The sequence below is a fragment of the Sturnus vulgaris genome, chromosome 10 (genome assembly GCF_052056855.1).
Source record: "Sturnus vulgaris isolate bStuVul1 chromosome 10, bStuVul1.hap1, whole genome shotgun sequence".
NCBI lineage: Eukaryota > Metazoa > Chordata > Aves > Passeriformes > Sturnidae > Sturnus > Sturnus vulgaris.
The window spans coordinates 13,448,724-13,468,567 of record NC_142252.1 but is presented as its reverse complement, the minus strand read 5'-3'; the positions used below and the strand labels follow the sequence as shown (position 1 = coordinate 13,468,567).

General features: G+C 37.1%; 1 protein-coding gene across 1 annotated transcript in view; it reads right to left on the bottom strand.

Moving 5' to 3' along the window:
• The window catches only part of ATP13A3 (ATPase 13A3), a 57,045-nt gene that overhangs the window by 5,395 nt on the left and 31,806 nt on the right, over positions 1 to 19,844 (bottom strand). The window contains exons 13-33 of the mRNA XM_088170882.1: positions 17,145 to 17,302; positions 16,302 to 16,490; positions 15,329 to 15,390; positions 14,609 to 14,759; positions 14,399 to 14,515; positions 13,365 to 13,382; positions 13,120 to 13,273; positions 12,914 to 13,034; positions 11,617 to 11,741; positions 10,567 to 10,745; positions 9,997 to 10,119; positions 9,835 to 9,914; positions 9,118 to 9,160; positions 8,911 to 9,020; positions 8,020 to 8,116; positions 7,092 to 7,164; positions 6,110 to 6,287; positions 5,251 to 5,438; positions 4,723 to 4,811; positions 4,447 to 4,527; positions 628 to 717 (exon numbers count right to left, since the gene is read on the bottom strand). Of these exons, the coding sequence (XP_088027008.1) occupies positions 628 to 717; positions 4,447 to 4,527; positions 4,723 to 4,811; positions 5,251 to 5,438; positions 6,110 to 6,287; positions 7,092 to 7,164; positions 8,020 to 8,116; positions 8,911 to 9,020; positions 9,118 to 9,160; positions 9,835 to 9,914; positions 9,997 to 10,119; positions 10,567 to 10,745; positions 11,617 to 11,741; positions 12,914 to 13,034; positions 13,120 to 13,273; positions 13,365 to 13,382; positions 14,399 to 14,515; positions 14,609 to 14,759; positions 15,329 to 15,390; positions 16,302 to 16,490; positions 17,145 to 17,302 (2,426 nt within the window). The remainder of the gene's footprint in view (positions 1 to 627; positions 718 to 4,446; positions 4,528 to 4,722; positions 4,812 to 5,250; positions 5,439 to 6,109; positions 6,288 to 7,091; positions 7,165 to 8,019; positions 8,117 to 8,910; positions 9,021 to 9,117; positions 9,161 to 9,834; positions 9,915 to 9,996; positions 10,120 to 10,566; positions 10,746 to 11,616; positions 11,742 to 12,913; positions 13,035 to 13,119; positions 13,274 to 13,364; positions 13,383 to 14,398; positions 14,516 to 14,608; positions 14,760 to 15,328; positions 15,391 to 16,301; positions 16,491 to 17,144; positions 17,303 to 19,844) is intronic.

Genomic DNA, 19,844 nt, shown 5'->3' with positions numbered 1-19,844 from the left:
CACTGTAATTCTAGCGAGCACAAATGTATAATCAGCCAAAAGTAATAAGCCAACAGGCTTAAAGTAATGCTGGTTTCTATGGGATTCACATAGATTTCCTTCATGCATTAGCAGCAGAAGGGCAGACCAGACCAAAATTCATGTCACCTGAAAAATCTTTCATTGTCCTAAACTATCTGAAGTAGCAACAGTGTATTTTCATTTGCCATCTTGTTTCGTTTCATTTATACATGCTGAAAATTATTGCTCTCAGACAATGACCTAAAACTCTAAACCAAATTATTTTAGTTGCTTCTAAGCAAATCAAGATGTTCCCAGTCCTAGCATGCTAACTTGTGACACCACAAATAAAATTTGCTAATGTGGAAACTAAAGATGAAGTGAAAAAAGTCTTAAAGCACTACTCTAGGTTTGTTTCACAGTTCTTGCACACACACTAAACTCTTCAAGTGTCAATACAGAAAAAAAATATAACCCAGAAGCCTTTGCTTTTAATATTCCAGTTACAGAAATCTAATTCAAGCAGACTTAAGCTAGAGATAAGGCAACAGACACTTATAGATAAGAGACAAAACCAAATTAATCCACATGCACTCAAATGATGACAGCAAAATACTCGTCTCCAACCTGAGGCGGCTGGGGTATGGTGAGGCGAGATTCTCCTTGTTTGTCTCGATTGAACACAACCTTCCAAAGGATCATATCAAGGAGGACATTCTGTGAGACATTACAGTGAGTGGGAAGAGTTAAAGAAACTAATGATCATTTGTTGTTAGTGTGCATATTACAAATAAAACCTGAAACAGTGTGTTAGGCATAACTAATTCAGCGGCAAGCAAAACAGAGAGTTTATGCTACTTGTTGGTACTTTTGTGATAAATGTTTTCATTACTAAAGTGCTCACACAAAATTTAAGAGTATGAACATGTACTCTAAAATCAACAGCATCTAAAAACTGCATCCATGGGTAAAAAACAAATACACATGTGTTTCAATACTCTAAAAACCTGTGAAGAACCACATGAAGACATGAGTGCTTAGAGCAGTTTCTCCACAAACCATTTTCAACATTATAGTGCAGTTCATTTTGGAGCTATGCTTTTTACATAGTCTGTTTTAAACCAGTGACATTCTCAGAAAAGCAGCAGTAGGGTGGCAAAGCTGAGCCACCAGCAGGAATGAAGGAATTCGGTAGGTATAATTCCAGGTTTTTAGAAGAGGGCAGAACTTGAATAGTATGTTGAGCACATCTGGTTATCCTCATACAGCTGTGTGGGCAGACTCAAGAGCTTTAAGCAAATCTGGCAACACAGGTGTAAACCTGTACCTTCCACAGCCTCAAGCCTACAACTCTGATCCTTGAACAGATTCCATTTCTAACATCTGACTAACCTCTGCCATTGAAAATGAAGAGCTGATTCGTCAGACTTTTGTAACAGATTTTTATAATGCTTATGATTTTATAATATACCAGAACTTGACAGTGCTTTTATAAAGCATCAGCCAACAAATCTTCAGCTTGTTAGATGTTCATTTTTGAAGCCAGTCTGGTTTAAGCATGTCAATACCAGACATCAGGGGTAAGGAGGAACAGCTGCTAGGCTCTGTCTTTGTTGTGCAGTATTTTCTATCATCTGGTAGAAAGAATCTGCACGCTTTGTGAACCTAGTCTGGCACCCACAGGGAGGAGCAAAAGCTTTTCAGAGCATTTCAGAAAATGAACAGAAAACAACCACAATCAGAAACTCTTTCTACATAGTTTCTACAACTATTCCTGTTGTAGAAGCAATGACAAAACTACATATGATCACAGTATGACACAGAAGTGTCACACTGGAAGGTGTGACTAAAGAAGATCCAATTCCTCATATATCTCATAATTATGAGACACTTAAAGAGACAGTTCCTGATGGGAGAGCAGAACAAACTAGGTGAAAACAGGGTAACTTGTTAAAAGATGGAAGAAGCTGCCACCAGGAGCCTCTTCCAGATACTCAGAATGTGACCTGTGGCACCCACTAAGTCTGTAATGACAAGTATAGGGAGAAGAAAATCCAGCCAGGCACACAAGGAGAAAAAGATAATGAGCTACACCGGAAGTGAAGGAAAGAAATAGCCTGGGATTTCTACAGAGCACACTGGATCCAAGGAGTTGGCACCACATGACAAAGCTTTAGGGAGTGCAGAGCAGCACTGCTGGAACTGGGCAAATGCAGCTCAAGAGGTGGGCTGAAGTTATGAAAGGTGAAGTGTACATTGTAAAACAAGGTTTGGGATTTGAGGATTGCTAGACAACAGTTCTGTTGGGACACCTGCTGCACAGTAAAACAACTCATCTGCCATAACAAAGCATTCAACTTACACTTAAAAAGTGGAAGAAACTTGGTTTAAGACAAAGCATAACAGCCCAAACAATTAGTGCCAAGAAGTAGGTACTTCTGTTTTATTACTAAAGTACAGGTAACAAGATAAATAGGGAAGTCTGTTTAAAAGAAATGTGACACATCATCCCTGCAGATTTGGTAATGAAAGTCAAATGACTCAAGTGTAGAATAATGCTAACTCAAACCTGCATAGGAAAAAGAGTGGGGTGAGGTTTGAAACAGTGGGTGAAAGAACACGGTGTGAAGGTAATTACATTGCTTAGGTGATGCTTAGTAGAAAGTCACAAGTTTTCAGGCTGATGTGACAACCAATAAGGCCCAGAAGTGGAACTTTATGAATACGTATTTAAACCAAAGAATCAATTTGTTCTCGAGAGCCACATGCTGATACATAAATTGGCACACTGCACAGGCTTTCTACTGGAGCCCTTACACATCCAGAAGAGAAACACCAGATTCTATAAAAGTTACAAGATCACCTGCAGAACAAAGGAATTTTCAAGCAGATGATAAATTTATTTCTCTCAGTAATCTTTATCACTGGACTGAAAATTGAAATTGAATTGAAATTGAATAGGAAAAAATATTTCTGTCTACAAGGTTTGTTTTAAATTTATCAGAAGACCAGAAAAGCCATGATTCTGAAGCTTCAGAATAGTTGTTTTGTTTCAGTGGTAAAAACAGCAATATACATAAAATTTGACTTTTCACAAATAAAAGGAAGCAAACCAAACTATTAAGCATTCACCAATACAAGAAGAAAAAGAATTCAAAGGCATAAAGGAAAATCATCACAGGAAGAGTTAGAGTACAAAAAGGACAACGTAAGAAAGGCACAGGAGCTTTAATAGTGGATAAACTTGTGAACAACTAGACAAGAGGCCAATAAAATTGGTGTCTACTGACATGTTTTGGAAAAGACAAGTTGTCACCTGCCATGTGAAAACATAAAACCATGTTCCAGTAGGCAGCAACTTAAGAGCATATTTCGCAAATTCTACTTGGAATAACATTTTAAACACAAAGCCTTGATAATTTTGTTTCAAGAATCTGAAAAAAACCCTTTGTTAGCGTTAATTTTTACTAGGTCACAAATAAAGGGAAAAAACATGTCAATTGGATAGAATATTAACGGTGTAGTACTCTTTGGAGGCCAAAATTATATGATGCAAGCAAGTATTATGCTGGTTACACTGATAGCAATCCCTCAAATTGCAATGGAAATACTGATCAGAAGCTGTAGAAAATGTTACACAGTAAAAACAGATAATTGTAGTGTGCAAGCACTAGATAATATTGGATGATTGAAGAATCATCTTGCAGGAAAAAAAATGACTCATGACTGCAACCAAAACCCAAATATATTCAGGTTGGAAATGACACGTCAGTTAACAGGGAGAAGAACTAACCACAGGAATAAATAACTGACGGTGAATCCGGACTTCTTCTGGAAGATTTATCTGCCCAACTTTGATTCTTGGAAACAAAAACAAGGCACCTGGATGAAAGGTTTCTGCACAGACTAACTCTGGAATTACAGCAGAAGAGGTCAACATCCAGAGTGACTGACTTCAGACAAGCTCAGTGATGGAAAAAGCAGATTTGCATGAACATCTCTACTTCTGGACTTGGATCATATCAGACGATCGAGTTACACAGACCTGCATTATTCTGAACAATAAGCTCTGTGTATGATCCAAATGAAGGAAGAGGGGCTCCCCTAAGGATTTTAGATAGTTCTCTAGTATGTTTTTATTCTGAAGTAACACAGGAAATAAAAATGGAGTATTTTAATATTAAATAGTTGAATTATTAAGTCTTTCAACTTCTTCCTTGTCCCCATTTTTTTAATAAAAAAGATTTTAAAATTACACTTTAGACACAGAAAGTCTTGACACATTAAATCTAGTTTACAGGGGCATTTGTAGAAATACACTTAAGAAAACAGCAGCCACTCATAGTGGCATGCTGTGAAGAGTAACCTTCTAAATAAAAGACTAACGTGCACCCTGAAAAAAGAAACACTTAAAAGAGAAGCGTTTTTTCCATGTGGATTTCTTACCTCCGTCAGCACGGACACAACTGCATTTAGAATAACGATGATGACAATTCTTAGGCGCCACTCAGGTGGCACACAAACAAGCTGTGGAAACAAGTTGCCAGAGGTTAGAAACACACATGTGAAGTAAACACACATTCAAAACACACTCAGCATTGTAAATTCTCCCTTCCCCACTCAGTGATGTGAAGCCAAAGCTCTGCAGGGGTTGTGCTTGCCCCAAAGGTAGCCCATCAGTTCCCCCAGGAAGCTGGCACCCTCAGATCTGCTGACTCTCACCTCAAGAAATTCATCAATAGGTTCAACAGGATGCAACATGATGAAAAATATGAAGACATAAAGAACTATAACAGATAAAACAAACAGAACTGCAAAAGAAGAAAAAAAATAATTTTAATTGGACCATCTCACAATCAAGAGTTTTAGACAATTTTAACATGCATCAAGAGTTCATTACTGCCTGGAAACAAACTCTCTTCTCCTTCTAAACCCCTTCCAGGCAAATTTGGGCAATACCAGTTGTACTGACAGCCATAAAGAGAGAGAAGGCCTGACTCCTTCTCACTGGCTCACTTGTGGAGTTGAAATATACATACACATACACTTCTACAAATTAAGCAACTATTAACACAAATTTCTCCATACAATTTAATATTTCCTTATTTCTAGCTGTGATTATGAGAGGATAACTGCACTATGAACTCCTAGCAACACTATTACTTCTGAAGTGGCACAACAGAATTGTCAACAAGTGCACAGTCAATAGGGAGTTTTATTTGGAACTCTATATACTAAGAAAGGACTTACAATTTTTGTAGCATGGTTGTCTAAAGGGCTTTCCTTTAGAAAAGACAATTGCCACTATGAGGTACTGAAAGCTGGATATAAAAAACAAAGTTGTGTTTTCATAATTTTTAATGTAATGTTCATCATGAATAGTCTCATTCCCATGGTGTGCAGAGCTGGTGTTCTTGGCGTCCAACACATTACATGCACTACAACACAAAAAACAGTAAACACTGAGCTATGGAGGAGAGGCAAATAGGGCCCACTTATTTATGAAAGTAATGACAGAACAAATTGCTACAGTAGTAAAAAAGCTTAAACTTGAGAATATACTACAGGTAGTAAGAAATAACTCAAAACTTATGGCAGAGAGGTAGCAATTTTTGTGAATTCAGAGATTCGAGTTCTTTTATGCTGCCAGTTTGTAAATTTTCTATATAAACTGTTTAAAAACTACCATTGTAGACAGACTTCAGAGGCAGGTATGGAAACATTGCAATCTAAAAAACAAAATTAAAACACCTCTTCATTTTCAGAAACATGAATTTTATTTACTCTAATAGGAAAGAAAAGCTTTACAATATGAAAGAGAGAGAACAGATCTTAACCATAAATTTCAAATTTCTACGTCAACTGTCCCAGAGTCGAAGAGTCATTAGACCAAACCATCTGACTCTGACCCAATTTTGCTTTTCAGTCACTGGGTAGCTCTAATACATTAGCAGGCTTTTCACAGAAAAATCAGCAGACTAGCAAGTTGTCATAACACAAGCTTTATTTTCAAAGTCGCCAAAGGGGGAGTCAAGAAAAAAGAGAGCAATTATTGCCTATAGCCTTCCAATCACTACTGTATCCTACACAGAGCCACTGAAACACTTACTCAGAGTCTGCTGTCCAAGGCTCATACCAGGGTTGCTGTTTGACCCAAATGAACCCCAAGGTTTGGAAAGCAAGGCAGATGATGATCTGAGACAACACGGAACACAGAAGTGGACCTGAGATAAGACCTGATGGAGGCCTTCGTGCAACAAGCTCTGTCCAAGCAGGGTTCAGACTCACTGCAAAGAAAACAAAAAACAAATTACACATTGCATCATTATGGTTTTCAAGAGTTATCCTGTTCACATTCTGTGGGATTCGAATGGCTTGCTCATGACATCACTTTAAAATTTAGTCTAGAACTGCAAATGTGAAACCACCTTGAAAAGACCACGGAGCCCTAGAACAACACCACAGTGCCTTCTACAGGCTGGTTCCCCAGCAGCACAGCATAGGAGGGGACAGCAGCAGACATGAGACTTACGGAATTAGTAGTGTCTGGCCAAATTCCCTTTGTCTGGCAAAAGGACTTACATCTTGCCTTCTTAATTCTGGACTGCCATTGATTCAATTAAAATGTTTTTACTAAATTTGAAAATGGAATTCGACTGTTAGCTAGTGAATTGAATGCTAGGCTCGTATGTGGAATCAAATGTTTCACTAGGCAATACCTAGAGTGTAACATTTTGTGGACAGAAGTTCAAAGTAAAAATACAAGGCATCAAAATATTTGAGCAAGATGATATTGCAATAACTCCTGTTTCGATTTCAAAACCAGCTTCCTGTACTGTGAAGACTTAGTTCCCCAAGATTGTGCCCACAACCTGCTTCTTATAAGAGGACATTTCACAAACTGCAGATGAATCGAATTCAATACACAGTGGTGGTTTGGGTTTCTTAATGCACAGATGTAATAGTCATAGTACCTTCACTATATATCACAGTGTTTTCTCAAAACCACATGCCATTAGATGTTAAAGAAAATCTGAGCAAGCAAAAAGTGGTTCACAGAAGCCATAATAATAATTTAGTACGGTACTTACTAGTGAAGACAACCACCAAAATGATTGCCAAATCAATGAAGAGAAACTGGAAATCTCCCAAATTGCTAAGGATCTGAAGAGAAACCACAAACGAAACAAAAAAATTTATACTGACACTCTTATAGAATTAGTTCTTTGAATTTCACTCTATAAACAAGACAGCGTCATGTCAAATTGACCTCCTTTACCTGCAGGAGTCCTGAATACTCAACAATTCACAGAACAATTCCTGAAGTATCATGGTATGAAACTATTTCCTTTTCAAGATGGACAAGCTATTTGTAATTGAAATTTGTTTGTAATCAAAACTATATTATTGAATCTTACATATCAATGCAGTAACAGCTTAGGCCTGCATTCTTTAAACACCATGGCCTTACTGTATACTCATACAGCTGTCAAAATTTCCACCTCCAAGGTCCTTTAAAACTCTGCACCTTTAACTTGCTCAGAATACAAGTTAATATACAGGATTTCTATCATATGCCACTAATGTGAAACCAATCATATCAACAAGAAATATTCCACTTTGCTTCCCTCCCACCCAAATCAGTACTTCCAGTTTCTTTCAATTATAACATAAAAGGAATGCGTTGCCCTTAAAAAAAAAAAAGGTTATTTCAAAATGCTGAAGGTTTTCAAATAACTGAAACCTGTACTTTTGCTTTGTATATATACTTATTTGGTCTTCACACTGCAGAGACTCTTTTCACAGCCATTGCCTTTTCTAAACAGATACTACCATGTATTTTGTACAGTTAATGTGAAAAACCCCCCGAAAATATGAATACAATACTTTTAGTCTAAATATATTTTTGAATGCATATGTTGTACTCAAAGGGACTGGCTATAATTTGTATTTAATATCTATCAACTTTCAAGTCTCTGAATAACGCTGACACTGCATAGGTATTTACAGAATACTTACAGAATACAGCAAAGTAACAGTGATGTACTGGATGATGCTGTATAATGCCATGAATTTAAACACACAGAAGGAAGTTATTAAAGCAGCACGACCTTCCCTGTAAAAACAGATGCAATCATGTAACTACAAAGTTTTCCGTGCAAGTGGTTAAGTTCTGCCTACCAAAATGTTAGCTGCAATGAAACACACCAGCAAACCCTTTAAGGGACATGAGGCTACAGACATGCAGAGAAACAGGAGTCAGAATAGTACATTTCCCCCAACAACAAAGTTGTAGGCATGTCTTCTGAACTCAGCTACCACCCAACTTCAGTCCTCTTTGGACTTCATGTGGTTTTTCAACAGAGGTTTTAAAATGAAAGTCTTTTTACACAGGCATCTATGAAGCATTAGTTCACTGCATGGATTAAATGAACACACAGTCAGCCACAGAACTGCTGACTTCAGAAATGTTTCTGATGATGCATTACATCATTAGTTCCCTACAGACCCCTAGATTCTTCTTTGGCTGACCTAACTTCCAATTTTAGAGTCAACAAATTGGTCAAACCCTATTTAGAAAATTTGTCTTCTACTTTGTATGGTGCTGAGCAATTATCTGAAGATTTTTACTGCTTGCAACTACATATGGCCTTTTTGGAAACTAAAAGTCATTAAGACAAAATTAAAGACTAATGTGTAGAAGCTGGGTCATGCTTTGAAAAATTAATTTTACATGGACAAAGGATTTTACAATCTTTCTGTATCCTCAGTAAAGAAACAGAACCACTAAAATATACAGATTGTTCTGTAACTCACACTGGTTTCCTACAGCATCAAATATATACTAAAATAGAGAATGCAAAATCAGTTTCACACACACACACTTACGTCCACAGTGAGTGGCATTACCTGATCAGCTTTGGCACACAGGAAATACTGGGTGTCCTGGAAGTAAATGGTGATGCCACAGAAGCCTCAAGTTCAGACAGAGATATACCACCGTGTGCCCTCTTTAGTGCCTGCCAGGTAACATTGAAATAGAGACCATTTTAGAACTTGCCTTCAGCTGTAGAATTTAACTGAATGGTTTTGTATGGAAAATAAAAATATACTTACCCCACAGTCATTTGCTCCATCTCCACACATGCCCACATAGTAACTATAAAAACCAAACAGACATCAGCATTCTGGACTATTCTCCAACCATGGTCCATTTAGGTTATTTCATTAATTACTTCTATATTACTTTGAGTTATTCAGGGTTTGGATACAATGGATGATCGTTAATGCTGAAATCAATTACTGCTGCTGTTTTACATATAAGGAAGTAGATGGAAAAGTAACATGACAATGACAGGTCAATCAAAGCAATATTAGTTAATTCGCTCTGTATCATCCCAAGGTAGTCTAAAGAATCTTTGCTCTAGGCAATGACACTTTTGTAGTATTTTGTAGAGCTGCAAGGCCTGACACCAACAGTCACATATTGACCAATGTGAACGAAGTCACCCTGATAATACTTCTGTAATACACAGAAGTATGGGTTTGTTTCATAAACCAAGCAGCTGCTTTTATAAAATGTTAGTCAGTTTATGCACACATTCCTTATCAAGAACTTAATGAAAAGTCTGAAACTTTCCCAACTAGCCAGCAGATGGTACTACTCTCATTCTATTAGATCAGCTAATAGGCTGATCTATCAACACAAAGAGTTCTATCAGCCCAGCATTTTTCTTTAGCCAAAACAGCTAGTAGCAGCATGCACACTTTTTGTTTCCTACCACACCAAACACATTCAACTGTCTCACTTTCTACACTTAAGCAAATACTTACTCTACGTTTTGTAAAGCTTCCACCAACTGAGTTTTCTGATCAGGCGCCATGCGAGCAAACACAGTGCCATGTAGCACGAGCTGCAAGACAGAAGAGCTTTAATGCTCACAGGGCAAAGTCTGGTCACTGTTCAAAGTGCCCATACTCAAGTAAAACGCTCACCTTGGGTACCAGGTCCTGAAAATGCTCCAAAATCACTGCAAATGACTTCCCATTCATTGCAAAATGGTATTTTGTCATCTGGAGATCCTCAAGGCTTTCATGGACCAATTTAACTGGAATATCCTATCAAAAGTAATTTAATACTCTAGCTGTAACGCATTTATACAGACACCTCACCATTCCAAGCCAATATGCAGAGGGGTATTCCTAGAGATCCCACACAAGACTAGGTTTATAAGAACATCACTTGAAAAAAAAACCTCATACAATAAAAACACATATTACTAAGAAAATGTGGTTTAATGTTTCAACTACAAGCAGCTAGAGAAGTTTTAACAGATTGAAATGTTGGGAAAAAAACCTGTCAAGTGAAATGTCATATGTCATATCAGTTGAAAAACTACCTCCCCCAGCTGCTTTACTAGTCTTTGGCATTTTAAGATCTGAAAGTTAACCAGTATATAAATTCTGAACTGACACTTAACAGCAGATTTACTATTTAATGGAATAACAAAAAAGAACAGTAAAACTAACTGCTTACACTCTAAGGGCACAATATGGTCATATTACCTCTGAGTTTATGGCTGGTGATGAACTAGTGCATTTTGCGAGGGTATCTGCATAATGCCAGTTGATCCTGGCAGCCTGCCCATCCTTTGGAGGTAGTGCTTCAGCAATAATGACCTTATCCTGAGGTAGAATCATTCCACAGTCTCTGGCCACAGAGATAGCAGTTAACATGTTATCCCCTGTCAAACAATTGCATTTAAAAGGGTTTCAGTCAGAAAATAATCAAGATCATACACTGATATTCTCTGTAAGAGAAAAGCTAACAAGCCCTGTATAGAACTAGGAGGCAGACTGCCCCACACAGCAGTGCCAACCTCAGAGCAAAACATCCATAGCCTACCAGGTAAACCCCCTCCCTTAGAAATTCTGTGTGCTGCTTGGAGCTATAAAAATCTTTTATTGATCAAATCCTAGTGTATATGGAAAAACAGGCAGAAAACTGGCAGCCGTTTAAAATACTGCTTTTTACACAGTCACAGAACATGCAAACAGAGCTGTATTGTTATAGCCTAGCAAAACATTCCAAAATCACAACACATATGATTTTAAAAACACATATTGTACAGAAAAACACAGCACAGACATCTAGCATGCTTAAAGGACGAAGTCATTCTCCCAGAAAAAATCCAATACAAAGTGACTTTTCATAGTATAAATCAAAATGGTAGGGACCCTCAGGACATGCAGTCCAACTTCCTGCTCAAAGCAAGTTCAGTCATAAAATTAGACTAGGACTTCCACATCGCCTGATTTGGAAGACTTCTAAGGGTTTTCATCCTCCAATTCAGTATCAAGTAGCTTATACTTGGAGCTAGGGAGAAGAAACTATGAAGTGGAATTAAAGCCTTTTCTGATTTTTCTGATTTACCATAGCAACTTGCACCCAAAAAGAAAAAAAACTGGTGTCTGAATATTTTCACAAGTTTCTGAACTTCCCTGTTGCTATAAACACAGTGTAAACTCACTGACACTAAAATTTGACTTCATACACATAATTAAATCAAGACCAAAAAGAGATGGATCTTTGAGTATGAATGTTTACATGCTAACCTGTAACCATGACAGTGCGAATGTTGGCTTTATGCAAATCTTCAAGTACAGCAGGGGTTTCTTGCTTTAACTTGTTTTGCATGATAATTAACCCCATAAAATCCATGTTGCTTTCAATAGCATCTCTGATGAAAAAGAAAGAAGGAAGAGAAGATTAAAAGAATTACAATTATTAGGTGTAGCTTTAAAAGCCTGATTTTCTGTTTATCAAAGAGGAATGTGTATTTTTAACCATGAAGTAATTTTCTTTATAAAAAATGTCATGAAAGATATAATCACAAAAATTTATACTTATTTCCCTTGTTTTAATTGAAAACCAGTGTGAGAAAATGTTGTTTCCTTTCAAGCATAATTTTCAGTTTCCTCCACAAGAATGCTTTCTAAATGAAATTACAGTCTCAAATAAGTTATAGCTAGAAAACATGCTCTGAAACTAACTGCATTCACAGCCCAAATATTAAGATATGCTTAGAGTGCACATCTCTGTTTTCCAAATAAGCTGAACCTTAACATAAAAGCTACCACATTCTTAAAAAGGCATATGAGACTAATAGGCACTGGTTAATTAGGTAGAGAAATGAATTAACTTTGGTTTACATAAAAAAGTCAGTGTATTTACAGGTCTTGGGTATTCTACTGCTATTGTAGACTTTCACACCTGAAACCAGAAAACTCATTTCTCTGCTTTGCCAAATGTTCACCTTGTACACAGGGCTAATACAAAAGAACAGTCAAAGCTGGCATTTTCATAGCTGTGCTACACATTCAAGCACTGTGGAAAGATGACTTTATCCACAAAACTAGGCTCAGCCAAAAAATAACTCACAGGAGGTATTACTCTTCGAAGGAAGTAACCTTTCTACTGTCCAAACCTCTGCAATGAACAAATGGACACGCTGCCTTTTGGAGACAAAGAAACTGCATCAAACATGCATGGGAGGATTTCCACTACTTGCCATTATCCTTAATAAACACAGATGAAGTAAGTACGTGCAAGTAAAGAAATCAGACGAGGTTTTCTGCCAAAATTGTGTCAATTAAACATAATGAAAATAATATTCCAGTTCATTTCCAGCTTAAAGCTCATCCTCTGAATTCACTTCATTGCAGAAAAAAAACTTCCTTATCTTGTATGTCCAGGGCACAATTAAAGAATGCACAGAACTATGTATGCCAAGACCGAAAAAAGCTGAAGAAGAGTAGTAATTGATTTAAACAAAAATACACATTATGCATTAATTCAAAGCATGCAGCTTTTAAAGTTTGTTACTCATTAAAAAAGTGAAGTCACTCTTACCTGCTAATCGTCTGCACTTTGTGCCATGTAAGCTTAGACTCCAGTTTTCTGTGAGCAAGAGCAATAACTCGGAAGCCCTGCTTAGTGTATTCTTCCAGGACACGCTCAAAGTCAACAGGAACTTTAAAAAGATGAAGCTCTGAGTTATTAAAATATTCATATTTCAGCTGAGCTATAGAAGAAATAAAAATAATTTGTTCCTCTACCTGTTTCCTGCTTACACAAGCTGGCAATCACTTCTGGGGCACCTTTCATGTAAGCATCCATTCTCTTTTCCCCCAGAACCCTGGCTATTACACACATGCGCTGCAACACTGAGGAAAATGGAAACTGGCGCACGATTCCAATTTCATACCCAGTCTGTATCATACAGGAAGGAAGGAAGAGAAAGGTTACGTCCATATACATCTTGAGAAAAATAGGTATGTGCTAAATAAAAAAGCATACTTACCGACAGCTCAAACAATTCCTGAAAAACAACAAAAAAAAAAATATAGTCACTCCAAGCATTTCTTCAGCTACAAACTATTTCAACACAAATCAGTAAGTGAATCTGCATAGCATTCTTGGTATCAAGTCATATTGTATTTTCAGTGGATTTCATAAAAGCTGAATATAAATATACTGCATCTGTTTAGTATCCTTTACTTTAAGTGAGACACAGTAGAACTGTAGAGCTTGATTTCCTAATTAGAATTTCCAAGACCTTTAACAGTCCAAACTGTTTAGCCTTTGTAAATGACTAAAGTACTATGGTGTTTCAGAATGAGGCCACGATTATTAAGTATATCCCCCCCCAAAATAATGTAGTAAGTTTCAAGAATGTTCAGATGTCAACTACTGCACAGTAATTACTGCTGTGCATGTACACTGAGCTCTGAACAAAAGACATCTCTATCTACTACAAAACAAAGCTCATAAAAATGCACTCATTTGTTATACTCTCTCACTACCCTACTCTGTGATAATCTGGCTATACATTCACATGCTTAAAATTTCCCTTCGTGAAATATTTAAAAATACTTCAAAATACAGCTAGAAGAAACTTAAATCTGCTAAGTACATTTTCTTTTTCCACTCAGCACTTAATATTATCTCTAAGGTATAAAAGTGGCAAAAATTCCACGCCACAAAGTGACATTAACAAATGATTGTTTTAACTGAACAGCAAGGTGAGCATACCTAAGCACTTCATTAAAACAGTAAGAATTTGGTAACTACCAATATTAAAAGGCTTACGCTCAAAAAGCATTATTGTACTTTATAAGCAGTCTGTAAAGGTAATAATGCTGACACTCAGTTTGCTCATCTTGAAAGTGGCATATACTGAACCACTACCTTCAACAAGTCTTTAAACAGGTTTGTTGTGTCTTTGCCATCAAAACCCTCACAGTTCTGATCTCATTTCAATTTTATCAGTCAGAACCTCAGCATACAGTAAAACGTGTTTCTTTAACTCAAATCAATTGTTTTGAGATTTTATACCATTTCTTGATCTGTTGCTTGCTTGGATTCTGGGGAAAGTTGTTTTGAAGGTCGAACCACTGTTGGCATGATTCGATTATGAAGGGCTGTTTCCTCTTCAGTTGCTTCCTCTAAAATCTGTATTTAAAAGAAAAAAATCAACTAATTTATACATTCATTAACTTTGACTTGCTCATAATGCAATATTCAGGGGGAAAAAATGGCACTTACCCATCCTATTGCTTCAAACATCTTCAAGTCAAGTGGATCCCCAGAAAGCACCCCTTCAATTTTTGTAAGAGAATGACAAGTTGCCATGCAAGCAACAAACTCTGACTTCAGCAAGCTCTCACTGCAAGCCCTCTCTTCCGGCAAAAGGAAACTGAAACAATGAAGTAATAATATACTTAGCACTATAATTATTTATTATGAGCCACTTCAAAAGGTTTGTTTAGATTAACAGAAGAAAATTGACTGCACAAGTCCCTTCACTTGTATTTTCACACATCACAGAAAACAAATTAAGACTGAGCTGGAATCTTCAGAAACTATCACAACTTTTTCCTCCTTCAAACACGCAGTGTTCATTCCTTCCCTGTCTAGTTTGATCTCATACAAAGCCCTCTTATCACTTAATTAACTTAATTAGCTAAGATAATTCATTTTAGCAATCTGAAAAGTCACCACTTAGGAGGACAGGATTAAAGAAATATGAAACAGTATCTGCAATAGTTTTGCAGCATGACCGTGATGAGTTCTCAGAGTCTAACAAAATTCTACCTCAGCTTTCCTGTGAAGTTGTAACTTCCACTATACCTAAACCACAGTTTAAGTGGCACTCCTACAGTGCATTACAGAAATGTAAACATATATGAGCTCACACTGAATTTTCTATCCTATTCTGCTGAAGCTGAGTATCTCATTTGCTATCAGCTCCGAGCTCATCCTTACCGAGCATTTTCCACCCGCTGAATTCCCCAAAGATCCAAGCCATCCTCAGTAAGTGTGCCAGTCTGCAAAAGAGACCAAGGAGCATGGCATGAAGAAAAAGCCTTCAGAAACAAATTATCTTCTGGCAAAGCAAAAATTAACAGTTATTTAAGCAAATTACACGTGAACAATATATTTTCTTTTGTTTTCACATACAAATCCAGACTTCGGGACAGAAAATACAGTATCTCCCTTGCTTTTTGCTAGTAATTAAGTTCTAAACCTGTTAAATAACTTTCAAAAACATTCAAAGCAGTTATGCTCCTCACTGGAGACAGGACAAATGAAACAGACCTTTAAAATCCAAAGATGATTGCACATCATCTTAATATTCCGGGACTGGGGACAATGGAAAATGGGTACTAAACCGTTAGTACTATCTTATATAGTTAAAAGAGTAACTGAAATTTACTTACAGTTGAAATAATACAGTCAGTATTATACTTGTTATTTGAGATAAAATCTAAGGAGGAGAATAATTTTTATCCAGGAAATAGGCAACAGCAAAGAATTCAGGCTAACAGCATTACTGTCTTTTCACTCCTGTCTGGTTAACAAATAGTAAAATACACTCGCTCAGCTTTTCATTGAAATGAATGAAAATGAGAAAAGGTCTTGACTTCACACTTGAGTTTGTCAGCAGCTTGTGTGCTAAATAAAGTTCTTAGTAAGCCTCAACTCTCACATTTCTGAGATGCCAGTAGTAAGTTGGGACTTGGGAGTTTTGAGATAAGAAAGCAGCTCAATTACAACTTTTTGGAGAAGATTAAATTAAGAGAGTTAACAGATAGTAAACACTGAATACCTGGAAGCTAACAGATCACAAAAGATCTAACTTACATGAAAAATAATGAGTTTTTCCTTTTTGTCTATACAAACTCCCTATTCTAAGACAATGCCCTTCCAGGTAGCAAGCTTTCAAAATTCACCTAACCTTATCAAAACACACAAGATTCAGCTGGCCACAAATATTTATCCTTTGTGGGCTGATGCAGAAGATGCCAATTTTTTTCAACCTTCTTTGTGCATAAACGATGCCAGCAGTCATAGCAGCAGGGAGTGCTGGAGGCACCGTGATAGTGATAATGTCAAGAGACTCGATGATGATGGTACGAGCTGGAACCTGCAACAGAGGTCAGAGTTAATGAACAAGAGCTCACTGCTTACAGATTCACTGTCCCACTGATGTGTTACCAAGAGCAAAACCCACACAATTGTTTTCCCCAGTACAGTGTGTTCTGGATTGCCCAGAAATTTAGCACAATCTTCACCCACCATCAGCAACCACAATAATCCGGTCCTAAATTATCCACAACCCAACTTCAAATATGCATTTTTCCCCCCGGAAATATATTACTTTAAAACATTAGCTGAATAATGAATTTTTTTTTAGAGGAAAAAACAAACAAACAAACCAAAAAACTTAATAGTTATCAGGTTATTCCTGGGTAAGGATTTTTTTTGCCTGCAGCATGTTTTAGATGTGCTGTATCCTATTTCTTCCAACTGCACATAAGTCAGATGGCAATCTTATGTATAACAAAGATAAAAATCTAGTAATTAGGTCAAAAGAAATCACGGTAAACTCAAATTTCTCTGTAAGATATTCAAATTTTGATTCTGTGCTGAATTTTATTCTCAGTAACCTTGTCCCATTTCCCTGATATAAAATAGAGCAAAACATTTTTCACTTTAAATCATCATCTGAAGTGCGATGGAAGTCATGGTCCCCCCCTTTTTAAAATAAGGCAGTTCTGGACCAGAAATGAAAACATACCTCATTCAAGATGCTATTGACAATTGTGTAAAGAAACCCAAAGCCTGCCACCACCACCAGAGACAGGAGAAACAAATAGGCATCTCTGTAGAGCTTAAAATCAGTTGGCTTTGGATACAGTATGGAACGAACAAGCTGTCCTTTAGCAGTACTGAAGCCTAGAAATAAAAAAAGAATAAGTTATTAAAAATACAAACAAAAGCAAAGCTATTAAAATATATTAAAAACCACAATAAAACCCTTAAGCCACTAATTTCATTACAACTGTTTCTCAATATCCATAGCAGATGTTTTGCAATACTGCAATTAAGGTGCTTTAAAAATACATGTGCACATCATACAAAAGGGCTTCTCTCCTATGGCAAGGACATGCAGATGATGCAAATAAACACCTCCTCTGCAGCAGCAACAAATTCTCACATGGTTTGGCCTGGTAGAGTTTATTGTACTACATTTTGTCCCTCACAGTGCAGAGCTAGTGGGTATATTTATTGTCTAATTAAGCCAGTCCTTGCAAAAAAGAAAATGAAGCTGCTCAGAGTCCAGCATTAAATACTTAAATAGCAAGTCTTCATAAGGTCCCTTGAGAGCCAGAATGAAAGAAGCAGAAAAAATTGCAGTGCAGGGAATCATCTTCTGGAGAAAGGCACCTCCTGATGGCATTTTGACAACTGAACTGGGAGACTACCCTTCTAAAGGTCTTACAGTTGAACATCCAACAGATATCCCAAGGTCCTCCTTGAACTTTTGCCTCGACGTTTAAAGAGGCCAACATTAATGCCCAATTCGGTGTGCCCAAAACATTTTCCATCTGATTAGACTTCAAAGTCTGTTACTACAACCTCAACATCAATGTCAGATCTTCTGGCATTAGTGACAGCTCCCTGACAGCTTCTCAGTCTGCAAGCCACCACAGCAAAGGCTGAGCCCTCCACTCTGACATTTGCCAAACAGGATTCCACCAAAACAGAGTAACTATGGAATCAGTCAAAGCGGATGAGCTCATCCCAAGATGAAAAGCCATGAAGCCTCCAGGCTTTGAATTTGCTGCTGCAGAATACAAACCATGGGCCTGTTCAGAGAAGTTCACCATGTCTGTACGTACTTGAGCATTTAGCAATGAATGCTTTGTAATTCAACATGGTGGTCAACAAAAAAAAAAAAAAAAAACAGAACTAAGTTCTACTTTTTTTCATGGTTTTGCAGAAGGTTCTGTAGCTACACACGATAGAGTACATCAGAGTAAAACAATAAATGAACACCCCAAAAATGGGGTGTCTTTAGAACACATTGGATATACAGATAACTTTAGTGGATAATTCTGTTCTCTAAAGCAAAATAACCAGTTTTGAATTCTTTTCAATTACAAATAGGAGCCACAATGACACCCATCAACTGAGTTTTAGGAGGAAAGAAATGAATACATTTTATGTGTATTTCAGCTGTAACATCGAACATGTTAAAGCTTTAAATTGAAGAGTACTGTAAGTATAGTCCCAGTAGATCAATCTTACATCCTGGTTTATGACAAGATTAGGACTACATGCCTTTGCATACAACCATATTGAGTTCTGTTCTTCTAGATCTTTTAAGGACTAGATTTTTAAGTAATTTCAATTTTGTGGCATTTCCCTCCCTTATATAAGAGGATTCTCACTGTGTGAGAATTATTTTAGCTCTTACAACATCAAACATCTTAGAAGTAAGAAGCTACAAGTGCTGTGACATCTATCCCTCTTTCCTGAGGGAAATTCCCTCTTGCCTAAAAACTGCTCCTGTGAACCAGACCGGAAAACAGAACATTTTGCATCACTTCGCTTGTCGCTATACATAGCCACAGCAGGAAAACCATATTTGTCCATACATAAAACCTGAATAAAGCCCACAGAGCTGAATTAATCCTCTTTACAACAGGAGCTAACTCAGACCTGCCATGGGCAAAGAACATTTTACACCTAACTTCTGATGTCAGGGCAGTCAGCCTCAGCATGTTGGGAGCAATTGCAATGCTCCTTGTAAGAGTTATAGACCATGGCATCAGACTTCAAAACAAAAAGTACTATCCTTCCTGCAGAGCAGAAGCAACATGCCTTCAGCAGTTCATTTCTGTTGCTGTTTGGGCTCACCTTGCACACCGACTGAGCACATGAAATGTATTTAAAAAACAAAACAAGATGAGATGGCTATTATCAAAGGGCAGATGTGTTCAAAGGAAGGAAAATATCTCTTTGAAATAAATACTAATAAAAGCCTCATGAAAGAGAATAAAACAAAAAGTCAGAACTTCTACTGTTAAAGCAGACTAATAGCAGGTGAAAATAATACACCAGAGTAAGAAGCAACTAATTAGGATGAAGTTATTTGTTGGAAAACTTGCTTTAAGAAGCAGTCTAGTCAATGCAGTCCTGTCTCTTCTACCTAATTCTATTGTACCTTGGATTATAGCTTGCATTTATTAATTTTGTGGAAATTTTCTTAAGAAGATCTTTGTAAAGCAGAATTCCACAATTGTACTAGCTTGTGCAATTGGTTTTCATAGACTGTGTTATTTAACCCCAGATCTCTAACGTAAGAATTAGCATTTCTGTAAATAGATCAAACTAATTTTTAAGTAAATGCTATGGATTTTGAAATAACTACAGATACAGAAGAACATTTGGCATTGTGAATGACTCTGCTAAAATCGGCTGTTCTCCACTA